The sequence below is a fragment of the Nilaparvata lugens genome, chromosome X, assembly GCF_014356525.2.
Source record: "Nilaparvata lugens isolate BPH chromosome X, ASM1435652v1, whole genome shotgun sequence".
Taxonomy (NCBI): Eukaryota; Metazoa; Arthropoda; class Insecta; order Hemiptera; family Delphacidae; genus Nilaparvata; species Nilaparvata lugens.
The window spans coordinates 10,674,804-10,688,776 of record NC_052518.1 but is presented as its reverse complement, the minus strand read 5'-3'; the positions used below and the strand labels follow the sequence as shown (position 1 = coordinate 10,688,776).

The following is a 13,973-nucleotide window of genomic DNA, read 5'->3' as shown; positions in this document are numbered from 1 at the left end:
TGGCTGAAAATTGAGTGAGTATTTAACGAATTATGGAGATATTTGATAAGTTTTACATTTATATGATTGATAAGACTGATGACAAACACTTAATCATGATAAGCAAGAACACCGCACATCCAAAATGGCTGAAAATTGAGTGAGTATTTATCGAATAATTATGGAGATATTTGATAATTTTTACATTTCCGTGACTGATAATACTAATGACAAACACTTAATCATGATAAGCAAGAAATTAACACTTTGATGATAATGAATTAAAATCAATTGAAATAAATTAAAGCTAAGTGAGGTACTGATATGCAAATATTGGTTCGATTGAATTAAAACCAGCAATAAATTTCTAATTCCAAATAATTTTCAAGACCAGTTGAATAAAGCTGACTAGCACTTCTGAGCCGAGGTGAAACTAGAAACATTTCGGCAACCGCTTAGTAGAAAGCGATAAAAAATTCAAGCAAAGCGGGCTGGGTGGCATTGCTTGAAAATTTTCCGGAAACATTCCTGTTTTCATCTTATTTTAGTACTAGAACTTGATTATTCAACTTCATTTTTGCATTAAATTAATTAGAACTCAATTAATATAAGATAAGCTGTGCTTTAAGAATTAAGTTTGTTTTTCGGTAATTCTTCAAAATTATATTTTTAATATGTGAATATTTCCTATTTTAGTTATAATAATGTGAAATATTTATTCTATGTTTAGTTTTGAAGCTACATTTCTACATTTGAAAATCTACTTTGTGAAAATACTTGAGGACTGGAAATGTTGTGAATTGGAGAACTACAAGACTTAACCTATTTCGGACTATGTGTTATCTAAATTTGGAAGAGGAATAGCACAAGGTTACCTTATTTTTCCTCTCTCTATCATTTTGAGAATGTTCTTATTGTATAAATGAATGAAGAATAAGGAATAAAGAACTAATAGCTTGTTGCCAGGCACTAGAGTTTTTTATTGAATCATATCGGATTAAGTGATACAATCATTTGAATTGACGTGAGTTAGAGGGAAGTGAAAAATATAAAAGTAATGAGGAAATAATCCCTTGGATGAATAAAAATGATCATTAATAATTATTGAGTTACATAATTCAAAACCAGAGAAATGGGGTGAGAATAATAAAATATATTTGAATTGACATGAGTCAGAGGGAAGTGAAAAAAATAAAAGTGATGAGAAAATAATCCCTTGGAAGAATAAAAATGATCATTAATAATTATTGAGTTACATAATTCAAAACCAGAGAAATGGGGTGAGAATAATAAAATATATTTGAATTGACATGAGTCAGAGGGAAGTGAAAAAAATAAAAGTGATGAGAAAATAATCCCTTGGATGAATAAAAATGATCATTAATAATTATTGAGTTACATAATTCAAAACCAGAGAAATGGGGTAAGAATAATAAAATATAAATAAAATGATATAGTACGGTAGGCCTATGTGTTTTGAGGGAATGTGCTAGGTCAAAGGTTAAAGTGGAAGGATTGTGAGGATAGGTGAGACAACAAGGATGTGTAATATAAAGGATTAAGGATATAAAGGAACCCGGATTTTCGGTGGGGTTCTACCACTCTAGCACCTTGGGTTCTTAGGACGCTAGGTCTGCTATTCTCGTCCGGCAGCTCCTCGGCAAAATAAAGAGTTGTTAGAAATGAGAGAAAATAACATGAATAAATGGAAAATAAAAATATGAAGTAAAATATTTGAGTGAATAATGATGAATGGGACGCAAAGGAATAACATTTGAGTTGAAATGAACTGGACAATAACTTAGTCACCCTTAAAACCTTGAAACTAGATGTTTGAACAAGTAGTCAATTGATTGGATTAAATTTGGTGATACGGGGGGGGAGTTGCATGCTCGGCAGGCAGATGTGAGGAAAGATGAACATTTCAATGGAGTGGTATTTGGAGTGTGAACTCATGACGTCATGAGACGCAGTGCCACGATTGGGCTGAATGTCAGAGAGGAGCGTAAATGAGTCACTAGGATAGCCAGGAATAAATAGTCGGCACTAGCTCTTGTTCACGAGAGTTGCTATCTCCATGGAAACTTTTCCGACTGCCCTCGTAACTTCATGAAACTTTACTTGATGTCAACTAATCCTTTTTATTTTAGGAGATTAACACCACTATTACCTCGATAGAACCTTTGATAATAACTATTATGAAAAGTAGTCTAGAGCGTGTGACCAATAAAAAAAGCCAATTCATCTTCTTACTTTCTCTTCAAAAAAAAAAGAACACGAATAACCCTGTGAAAACGTTACTATCACTAACAATATAAACTATGATATATAGAATTGATATTGAATTATGAAAACAAAGTAGAGGTTTTCTCTTTACATTGAGGACTCTCTTCTCAGTCTACTGTTTTGATCCCTTCTAGCTTTCAAGAAGAAAATTCGAAAACCATTTTTGTTGTAGAGGTTTAGGTTCTGGAAGATTTACAACTTGCTTTTTTTGTATTTTTGAATGTTTCCAATATAATTATCCAATTTCTTGAGCCGAACGTATCCCGCAAAAGCCTCTGTTGCCACCTCTGGTCTAGAATCAAACTACAAACTAGTCTTTGAAACGTGCCATAGTGGTCCTCTGAATGAAAGTGAATCATAATAGAAAATTCTTGATCGTTGCTGATAAATTTATAAATTATTATGTATAAATAGTGACAATAATTATAATAATTCATCTGATCTTGATGACTTGAACAAAAACAGAGCCACTCTCTACTCCCTTTTCTAGGAATGAGATTACAGCAGACTAGAACTAATAATAGAATAAATGAATAGAATGATTTGTTGCCTGGATAGAAACGCGCGGGTTTCAGTTGTTACACGCCACCACCCTCTATTTCATTACTGATAGAATTAAAAAATGATTACATACATAGTTGATAAATGGCACTATTGTTTTGGCACATCGGATAATACAATAATTGTTTCAGTCGAAATAGTTGAAAAAGCATGCATGCCGCACCTGTTATGATCCAATATAAATGATTGTGCGCTGTCACTCACAAATGCTTCACATTTCTAATTTTTAAGAGTTGAACCTACATGAATGTCAGAATACAAAAGTTAGAAATACACATTTTCACATAAATTAGGCTACATTAGATTATACAAGCACAAATTCTATAGATCGTATATAATGCTTTCTCACTCTGTATCACCCACTCTCTTTCCCCCGATAAAAAACTATCATTATTTTCCACTTTTCTCCAAATTTACATCTATTCTTAGTTCTCGAAATTCTACTTGTGTTAACAAAATAGTCGAGTATCTCTAGGGACTTTTCACGTTTCAAATTATTTTAGGCCTATCAATTTATAAAATTTAAAATAAAATAATAGATGAGCAAGAGCTCATTTAAATGTCAGGTGGTGGTGAAGTGCTGTGAGAAGGACAGGTTTGAGAGATGGTGGGTATGGTGTCTTGCGAAGTGCTGTCTTCATTGCCCCAGATGAAGCTGCCCAGATTTTTCATGAGGGTGGAATGGAGATTGCCTATGGACATGCTGCGGTAGAGGGAGGAAAACCTTCCAGAGCCGTCATTGCATTCATCCAGAGACTTAGTTGTCTGCAGCGGTTTCTTCTTGCTTCTCAGGTCTTCGTGTGGAGTTCGGTGACCGCTGAAACTGTGGCGTTTCCTGACATTGACGCCGCTGGTGCCGGGCTGAGGCTCATTGGCTCTCTGGTCTAGCTGTTCAGCCAGCATCTCCACCTCCCAATTCTTGTTGTAGGGTACTGTGCTGTAGTCGATCTCTTCTCCGGATTCACTGGAGCTGCTTGAGGTGCCAGGCTCTATGTCAATGTTTGTGCTTCCCCACATGGTGAGGAGAGGAGGTACATTGGGTACTGGTACGTTGGGTACATGGGGTATAATAGGTACGTTGTTTCTAATCCCCGCAGTCTCTTCCTCAGCTTCCACAAATTCCTCTTCCAATGGCTCCTCCCAGGATCTCGCGCTACTCAGTTTTGGTGATGAGCGGATAACCGTATCCACAGAATCGCCTCGCTGAACACCAAGAAGCAACATAAAACAAATATCACATAGACAGCGCAGATCATATAAACATTGAAAAGGTGGATAGTAATCAAACTATATAACACTCATCTAGTATTTCATTGAAATAAGGATAAACTTAGATAAAATACACTTATGCTAAGGCAAACATCGATGAAAATTGGAATAAGTAATGTATGAAATTATGTGACGTGGGCTCGTATCTTTTAGTTTAGGCTACTCTGTTACTCTGTGGCTTTTACTGTTTGCAACTTTTATCAACCATCAAGCGTAGTGAAATAAGTAACTTCTTGTTGGCTGTGATTTTTCCATATGATGATTCAATATTCTCAGGATCACAAAGTAATCAATACTGTAGTACCGAGTAGAGAGTATGACGCTCTTATAAAAACATTGTTTGATTTCGAATTCTTTTCTGTCTCTTTTTGCAATTATTTTTTTGTTTTACCTCACTTCCGCAACAAAATGATAGCTTTACTATTCTAGGAATCCGAATATTGTGTCAGTATTAGACTGTGCTTGGCTCGATGATAAGTAAGATAATAATTGGGGCAGTCGCACCCCAATTCGTAAAAACAGGTTCAAAAAGTGATGTCACAAGTAAACGTGTGCTATCATGTGTCAACCGTTTGAGATAATGAGATAATTCAATAATAATGAATAATTGTTTTTCAGAATAACGTAATCTCAAATATTGTATTAAAGGCTATTTTTTGTACTTTATTAAGCAATGGAAAGTAATGCTTCTAAAGACTTAAGACTTGAAAAGGCTTCAGAAGTAGTGTAGACATGATACGTATTTACGTATTATATTCCATTCAGTTAAATATGGGTCTCAGTGCCAACTGTCGAGCTTGGTAGCTACCTATAGCTATTGCTAGCAATACCTCGGAGAGTATCGACATAATAACCTACTATTATTATAATTCAAAATAGTCTATTTTTGAGTTGTAGGCGCTAACTCTCTTCTGGTAAGGATGCAAAATGGATTTTGCTAATACAAGCATTCTGTTTTTTGCTATTATTACTAATTGTCAATCTACAGTATTCTGGAGTCTGGAATTGATGTGACAAGCTTCAATAATTACTGAAACCTGGATGATATTAACTTATATTTGATGAAAATTTTGAAATTTCAATGTTTGAGAAATCGACAAAGGTATAAGATGAGATGTTAGAAAGTTGTGTATTAATGGGGGAGATTCAATTTAATATGTTGATAAAAATGAAAATTGAATATGATTTCTAAAACGTACCAAAAATGGTTGATCATTATCTGAGCTGTCGCCATTCTCTTGAGGATCGTTCTGAAAAGGGCATGTTATTTATACATTATCCATTCATATTATACATATTTTAAAATGTTGATAGTTTGTGATCAACTGCATTACAAAGCGAGGCTGCTTTTACATATATTGGGTGTCCAAAAAGTCTTGGAACTTTTTTGTGAAGGAATGGTATCGGAAAATTGAAGACGTCAGTTGAAATGTCTTGCTGGAGAAGACGTTTGGTTTGAACCAAACGACTTATTCAGCAAATTGAATGGATAATTTCGATAATACTCCATAAACACTTACTTGGCCACTAGTAGCTTATACCTTTTCTCCAAACTCGAGACATAACATTGAGGGCAAAGCTTCCAAACTAACGAGGAGTTCCAAAAAAACGTCACAGCCACGACGTCACAACGTCACTCATTTGGTGACAAAATTTTATGAAGATAATTTTGCTAAGCTGGTCCACTGGTATGACAAATACCTCAACCTTCAAGGCAATTATGTTGATGAATAATCATAAGAGTGTAAGTAACTTTTTTAAAAAAAATGTATATTTTATATACCATTTGTCTTGTTATCATAGGTTGAAAAGGAATGACCCTCGTATGAATACAAACCTCCTCAAGCTCTTGTATCCTTGTCTGCAACCTGCAAATTATGTCATCTCTCTTCTTGACTTCCATTTCCAAATCATTAAATTTATTGAGAAATTTCGATTGAAAATCTTCCTGTTGAGAAAGGAAAGAAAAATCATGTTATAATAATTTATATCTAGTTTTGACATAGACAATAGATAGCGTAAATGCTCTCTTTTCTCTATGGTTTTGATTAGAAATGACCATTTACTCTTCTGGTTAAGCTCACCATACTAGTCTGTCACTCACAACACAATAAATATTATTTGTAAACCAACAATCTAGAAGACTTATAGAGTTTTGGATAGAATCGCTGCTCAAATCCGCAAATCCAATTCCGAAACACAAAAGTCGCGTTTTTATTAGTTGTGGAATGAATTTAATTGTAACTTCAAATAAAACTATAACCAATAGCAGAGCGCTATAAAACTTGAAACGCCAAAGTTCGAAGACCAGTGTGATTGGCCAATGCTCAGTTGTGTTGTGACGTTATTCAGCCGCTGGCTTCTGATTGGTTGGAGTAGTTAAAAAACATTAAAAATGGCTGATCATCTCCAACTGTTAGTTCTTGATTGATCAATATTTCTTAATGGATGCTGCTCACTGGTCATTGGCTGATCATCTGTGTTTTGAGGCGTATCCTATTATAAGAGGCATTGCAAATCTCCTATTAATAAAGTGATCAGTTCTAGTTCTGGGTTAAATCCATATATATTAAAAATGCCTAATGTAGCCTATATATAAATTTATGGACTTTGAGAAGTTTTGAAATTGTTGAAAGTAGAAACTCCATTCTATTTTGAATCTTGAAATATAAAAAACTTTGTAGTTATTTAACAAGTTAATTTAACAAATTAACTATATTGAATCTATTCCTCCTCAATTATCATTGAATGAAATTTGATAACAATTGAATATACTCCTCACTTTTAAAATATAGTTTGTAAATAAAAACTTTCTCGAAAAAAATCCTTATTTGGAAAAATCCTTGATCTGTTTTGTGTCATTGAACCCATGCAGAAACAGAATCCAATTTCTTTCTCATAATTTTTTGAAATACATTGATTTAAATTCTGAAAATGTATAATGCTTTTCCGTATAACATTCTAAGCTATATTATCATTCTACGAATTCGTTACTTACCAATTGGTCTTGAATGACATGTTTTATGCCCGAGAGAACGTCGCCGAAGCATTCCTCTTCTTTGCTCATTCGTTTCATTAGCAATGGACTTGAACGGAAATAGTTCTTATCTATTGGTTTTTCAATGATATTTCCCTGAATCAATTTCGGTGATATGTGCTCATTTTGATCGTTCTCTTCGTTGGTCAGTTGATCAGATATCATCTTATACCCTAGTTGCAAATCATCTATAGCTGATACTTTGGATTCATCGCCGTACTCTTCAGATTCGTTTGTGCTATCATTCAGAGGTTCTGTTCTAGTTGGTTTTTGAATTTCTCGCTTTTCCTCTTGAGAAATTTGGGTTGGATGTTTGGGAAAATGAAATTGGCTGCCTGGAGTAGTGCTATCTTCGTGAGGGGGTGATTGCAACGTGTCACGGTTGAATGTGACACTCTTTGTGAGCTTGCTATGGCGAGCTGCATATCCTTCCACTGTTTGTGCACGCATCAGTTTCTTCAACTCACACCCGTTCTGCGCGACGGGAGGAGATGCGCCATTATCCTCATCGCTATTACCTTGTAGGAGTGAAGATGATGACAATTTCTTCAAGATGCTCTTTAAATTCTGTCTTTCTGCAGTCTCGTTACTTTCTGGTGACTTTGCTTTAGCTCTATTGAATAGTTCGATATCTTCGCTGCTCTCCTGCAGATTGGAACTTTCAGGTCGAGTCTCAAAACCTGCGGTGTCATCAACCTTCTTTGCTCTAGACCCATCCTCTTTAACTGAAGACCCACAAGAATCCAAACTTTGACTCCTGACCTGTGTATCCTGCTCATTGTCTGTTCTATTCTGCATTCGAACATTGGAAATCATCTGCCTTCCTTGTCCGAAGCTACAGGTCTTTGATGTTCCTGGAGGAAAATCGCAAGACTGAGCATGGCGCATTCTACCACTTTCTGGCTTATTAACCAATCTGACTCTTAGTTTTGAGCTGGGACCAATTTTCTGTGATGTATCCGGTAGATCATGAGCATCTATGCCGATTTTATTTCTATTGATGGAGCTAGGCTTGAAATAGTCGTCACACTGTACTGATAAAGTTTGAGCTTTATTTTTGGCTTGAGCAAATTGAGGTTCTACTTGTCCTTTCCCCTTGCTACTAGTTTCTTGGTCACCATTCTTGGTTACTTCTTGGCCTCTTCCATCTTTTTTATCAGTATCTGGTTGACTCTGAGCTTGTGAGAAAGATGGAGCTGATTGACCAGTGGGTGGTTCATCATCAATTGGCAAACCTTCAGTTGGTCGTGGAACAGGTTGTTTAGTCTTTGGAGGGTCATGAATAGCAACCTTTTTCAGTACTTTCCATGTTGATGTTTTGTTACCGAAAGCAGATGGGATTCTAACAGTTGAGATTTGCTCAATGTGTCTTGGTTTGATTTCTAATGTAGGTTGTGTATCAGTCTCTTGGTTGCGGCGTGATTCATCAGTACTGTAACGTTTCGGGATAGCTCCACTCCAAGTTACATTCCCTTTGTCAGGCTTATCACTGATATTGATACCGAATTTCCCATCATCTTTGGATGTCTTTAATATTTTCGACATTGGGGTGGCCTTTTGTTGAGTTCTGACAGTTGTAGATGAAGTCTTAGATTCAGGGACTAGAGGTTTGTCATCCTTGGTTTTTAGTTGAGCCAATCTTTGCAGCAATGGCAGTTGACTATGTCCTGGTTCAACGTCTTTTTTGTCATCGGCTAGTGCCGTGGAGGATGATGACGAAGGAATTGGTGCAGCACTTGTGGCCCCTGTTGCTGCTGCTGCTGCTGCAGCCTGAGCAGCTTCCTTCTCTCGGAGGAGTTTCAATCTTTGAAGAAGTGGTAAGCCTGCTCCAATAACTTCTTGGCCATCATTGGATGCTGCTGCAGTTGGTTCGTCCTCTTGTGATGTCTCATCACTCCAAACGTTGGGCATTCTGTTCAGTAAACCTTTACCAGAGCTTGAGGCAGCTTGATCCTGTAGACTGGTTAGCGGCTGCAGTTCCAATGATTCATCTTTTGACCTGTAAATAATATGTACTCATTTAATAAATTTCAGTAAACTTGAAGTTGTCTTGACAACTTATGATTTGAGCCGACAAGAAAAATTCTTTTGGGCCTTTTCCCTGAAAAACGGCCATTTGACTGGACTATAACATTAATGTATATGTTCTATGTAGAGATGATAAGTGTAAAAATTTTAAAAATGTAAAAATGTATGATTATAAAATTATACAGAGTTTTTACTTATAAACCAGCGTGACAAAATACAGTTAAATGCTATGTGCAGTACGACAAAAGTACGACAAAAAAGAATTTAAATAAGAAAGAGTTAAGTATAATAAATTACTGAACAGGAGTGAGACAATACAAAGAGTTTGAGTGGCAGAAAAGTGAGTCGGTACAATGTAGAGCTTGTTTATCTGAAAAATATAGTGTTTCGTATAAAAATTAGAAGTGAATTTAAATAACTATGTATGATTCATTAATAATGTAATGATTGAACACGTGGCTGGAGCTCAATACTTTTCTTATTCTAACCACGCCAAAAACATTACATCTTGTATTGTGCTTCTGTTTATCTGTAATAAAAAAATAATTTATCTATCTTACCTTCCACCTCGTCTACTCTTCCTGAGAACATTTTTAAGCCCCCTCACATCACTTCTAAGCCGTTGCACTATCCGTTTACTGGCCCGACTATTATGTGGATCCGGAGAGAAACTCCTTCCAAAGCTCTTCTCATTTCGGTTATCTAGGAGAAAAAATAATTAAAATAAGAAAAGGCTAAATTCATGAACTATATTACACGTCGCATATTCAAATAAAAGTTTGACTTGATTTAATAGATGTGGATTCATGATGAAATACGTTTTTCAATTATTATAATATTTCTCATCTGAAAATAACCAATACTCTCCATAGATCCCCAATTCAGAGAATAATCTAATATTTGAGTGGTGTAGTAATTGTCAGAATGTGTGTGTTCCGGTGAAACATTTTGAATTGCTCGAAAGTTCTTTAGAATAGCTCTACAAACATGATTTTAACTTTGACATGTGAATTTCCAAGAATAACCAATGAAACTTTATCTTGCATATGAATGAGAATAAATCTAATATTATACCACTTGAATTCATTGGTACAAAAGAAGAAAACACTTTATTAGTACATACCCAGGTTCCTCAAATTCCTGTTCACATTCCTAGCCTCCATTTATCTTTCTCTTCCCAAGCTGTGTGAGAATAAATCTAATATTATACCACTTGAATTTATTGGTACCAAACAAGAAAACACTTTATTGGTACATACCCAGGTTCCTCAAATTCCTGTTCACATTCCTAGCTTCCATTAATCTTTTTCTTCCCAAGCTGTGTAAAATTGCCTCAGCCTCTGGATAGTCCGTCATGGCAGCCAGAACATCCTCACGGGAAAGACTGAACAGCTCTGAGTAGCCTACAGATCTCACATCTGCCGTTCGTCTGAAAACAATGAGAAGCTCACAATTTATGCAAAATGTAATTGGGAATTTTTCATGTAACAGTACTACCTCTGATTCATATTCTATGAGGTGAAATAAGCGCTAGGCTTGTTAATCTGAAACAACACCAGCTCTTCTTCAGAGGAAGGACCAGGCTAGAACTATTCATCTCATAAATACTACGCTCTATCATAGAGAAACAATAGCGTAAGTAGATATCCCATGGTATAGGCAACATCGTTTATGTTGCAACTTTTACTGTTATCTCAAGCCGATTATTGTCGATTTTTACTGTTTTTTTGAGGTGAGAGTGTATGAACGGCACAGTATGAGAGACTACGAGCGTCACACAGCTTCACGGGAAAGAACTACGTGGTCTATCGGCTTGAGATAACAGTAAAAGTTGCGACAAAAATACCATGAAGAATTCATACTCTAAATCTCATGAATTTATCTCTCACCGAATTTGAAATGTTCTGTCCCAAAACTTCAAACTTTAGGCGCTCATATCTCAAAAATTAATGATCGAAAAAAAATGTTTTCCTGAGAAAACTTTTTATTTTTGATAGCTTGATGATATACTCATCGAAAAACATTGAAAAATACCATTAGTAGAAAGTTTTTTTTAGCCTTTGCACAGCCTTAATTTATTATACTTCTACATTGTAAAAACGGATTTGGCAACGTTGCAAAGCTATAGATGGATAGCGATATTTGTTTTGTCGAATGATAGACAAGGATAGCAACACCAATGTTGTTCAAATATTGCCATTATAACGTGGACTTCACTATAGAATAATTATTCTGGAAAATGAATAGGCTATCGGCTATTCTAAATCATGAATAGACAACCCTCCTGAGAACATCCACTAGCCTTTGACAAAATGTCATAATGTGATTTATCTCTTTTCTGTATAGGGCTACTTCTAATATAAATATAAAGAAAATAAAAATCTCAGTACCCTTTTTTGAAAAAAAGTATACTGAGATTATTTTCAAACGTGGACTATAATTATTTTCCACGTGAATATAACGTGGGACATCACTATAGTTTCATGATTCTCACTGAACAATCACGATGTGAATTTCAGATTCATGATGTATTTTTTTTGAAAATCACAGACGAAAAATGATAGAAGTTTAAGATTTAGAAATGCAGTAGAATCTTACTTATTCAAGCCATCCAAGTTTAAAATCCCAATTTCTCCAAAGAAATCTCCAGCCTTCATAGTGGTTAATACGCGTCCAGTTTCACTGAAAAATTAAATTCAATAATGAGTGCCGATACGATATCGCATAAATATTTTAATAAATCTCAGCCCAACTGAAAATCTTATCGAAAATTCAATTGTCACATCGGTATTACAGTAAAAACTTTACATACCTGAATGTCTTCCGAATTACCTAAATGTTATAAAGTACATAATTTTCATTTCAAACTTCAGCATTGGCTGAATGGGAATCATTCATTAATTTTATCTATGTGGAACACTTACAGTTGAAAGTGAAACTCACTATAAATAATATCAACAGGAATATATTATATTAACTAATATAAGCTTGCAATAAATTGGTAAATTATATAACCTGTAAATTTCCATAAAGAGAGTTATATTCACGTTTCTCTTTAATGCAACTAATACTCTGATTCTGAAAATTCCAGATCCATATCAAAATAATGCAAAGAATTAAACGGGATTATGATAATTATTTTACTTCTTCATTGATGGAGTATTACTACTCCACTAATGAAATCACAAAAGTAGTTTGAATTTGGATCACACCTTTCCCTATATTTGAAAAGGAATTCTACAATAGTCAAACATTTTCATCTTATTTTGATTCTCTTCTCAATCTATAAACAGCTACAATTATTGTAATTTTCCATTCAATTTTTTCTTCTTGCATCACAAATGTAACTTAGTTTGAATGTACGGTTACACCTTTCCCTATATTTGAAAAGGCATTGCAAAATAGTCAAACATTTTCATCTTAATTTGTTTCTCTTCTCAATCTATAAACAGCTACAATTGTCATTTCCCATTCTTTTCAAAATGGATTCAGTTTTGTCGTCTTGCTTGTCGCTGTCATTCGTACTATTTCAAAAAATATTGAAAGAATAAATAGCTAAAGTGAAATCATTCATGCATTCCATTGAAAGAAAATCGATCAACTCAGTTGTTGAGTATTTTTCATCAAATACAATGTATGATTTACCTCATGACTTCAAGAATTCCATCGGCAATGATAAACATTTCTCTTGCGACCTCTCCTTTGCGGCAGATCAAATCTCCAGGAGTGAAAATGAATGCTTTCATTTTCAATACTAAGTCATGCAGGAATTCCGGTTGGCATTCTTGAAAAATGGTAACCTGAAAATTATTAAATTGAAAATGTTCACATGAGCATCATGTTGTATTATTTTCTTTAAATTATCATTGTACTCTATTAAGGTGCGTACAAGCTTTCGCTCTGCTCCGCAATCGAACGTCACTCGAGCAGATCGATTGATGATTGACCGGGGAGCAAGAGTGGAACGCGAGAAGAGCTAACATCTCCCGTAACGTTCATGATCAGAGCAATAGTGGAGCGAGGCCGGCGCGATTGCGGAGCGAGGGCGGAGCGAGGGCGGAGCGAGGGCGGAGCATGTTGGAGGCACGTATATCTGTATGCACCTATACTCATTCAAATCAAACTAGTCTATTTACCATCATACCAAAAATATCTCTATATTTATACAACATATTTTCAAGGGCAATCTTCACAGGAAACGTTTTGAGTAGTTCACACAAGCATGGGAAATGAAGTGTTGATTGGAAAATTGGGATTCCTGTCTCGATTTTGAAGGTATGGTTATTTGGAAGGAAGGTAGGGTTATTCAACTCTATCATTTCCCTCTATATTAGTGAATTTGTGGTGAACAGTAATGTACATAGTTATGGAACTAGGCATAGAAATAATATATTAGTGTCAATTACTGTCAGTATGCAGGATCTCAAAAGAATTGGCAATACATGTCTATAAAACTTTTTAATGCTCTCCCTAATCAGATAAGAGAGATTGACTTTGAGAGTTTTAAACGATGTTTGAAGAATTTGCTCGTTGGAAAATGTTTATATAAAATAGATGAGTTTTTCGGAATACAATTTGTAAATACATTTGTGTTAATGTTTGTTTTTGGACTTGAGAGAGCTATGCAATTGAATTAAGAAAAAATATATTATAATAATGAAAATAAATTGTGGTATTACTGTAAGCTTGAACTGATGTTGTTATGACATATTTATGTTTTCGACAATAAATGATTTATTTATTATTTATCAAAATGGAAGCTTTTCCGAACTCAAAAGTTGACTCAATATTTTCTATTTTTGTAAATTCAATC

The 13,973-nt window shown here is 34.9% G+C and overlaps 1 protein-coding gene across 4 annotated transcripts in view; it reads right to left on the bottom strand.

The window, feature by feature from the left end:
• Nucleotides 1-813: 813 nt before the first annotated feature.
• The window catches only part of LOC111055791, a 356,789-nt gene continuing 343,629 nt past the window's right edge, over nucleotides 814-13,973 (bottom strand). For all 4 annotated transcript variants that reach the window (XM_039442387.1, XM_039442389.1, XM_039442388.1 and 1 more), the window contains 8 exons: nucleotides 12,806-12,960; nucleotides 11,759-11,842; nucleotides 10,420-10,589; nucleotides 9,721-9,862; nucleotides 7,094-9,131; nucleotides 5,933-6,043; nucleotides 5,295-5,345; nucleotides 814-4,029 (listed from right to left, as the gene is read on the bottom strand). In XM_039442387.1, coding sequence (XP_039298321.1) covers nucleotides 3,382-4,029; nucleotides 5,295-5,345; nucleotides 5,933-6,043; nucleotides 7,094-9,131; nucleotides 9,721-9,862; nucleotides 10,420-10,589; nucleotides 11,759-11,842; nucleotides 12,806-12,960 — 3,399 coding nt within the window. In that variant the 3' untranslated portion in view covers nucleotides 814-3,381. The remainder of the gene's footprint in view (nucleotides 4,030-5,294; nucleotides 5,346-5,932; nucleotides 6,044-7,093; nucleotides 9,132-9,720; nucleotides 9,863-10,419; nucleotides 10,590-11,758; nucleotides 11,843-12,805; nucleotides 12,961-13,973) is intronic.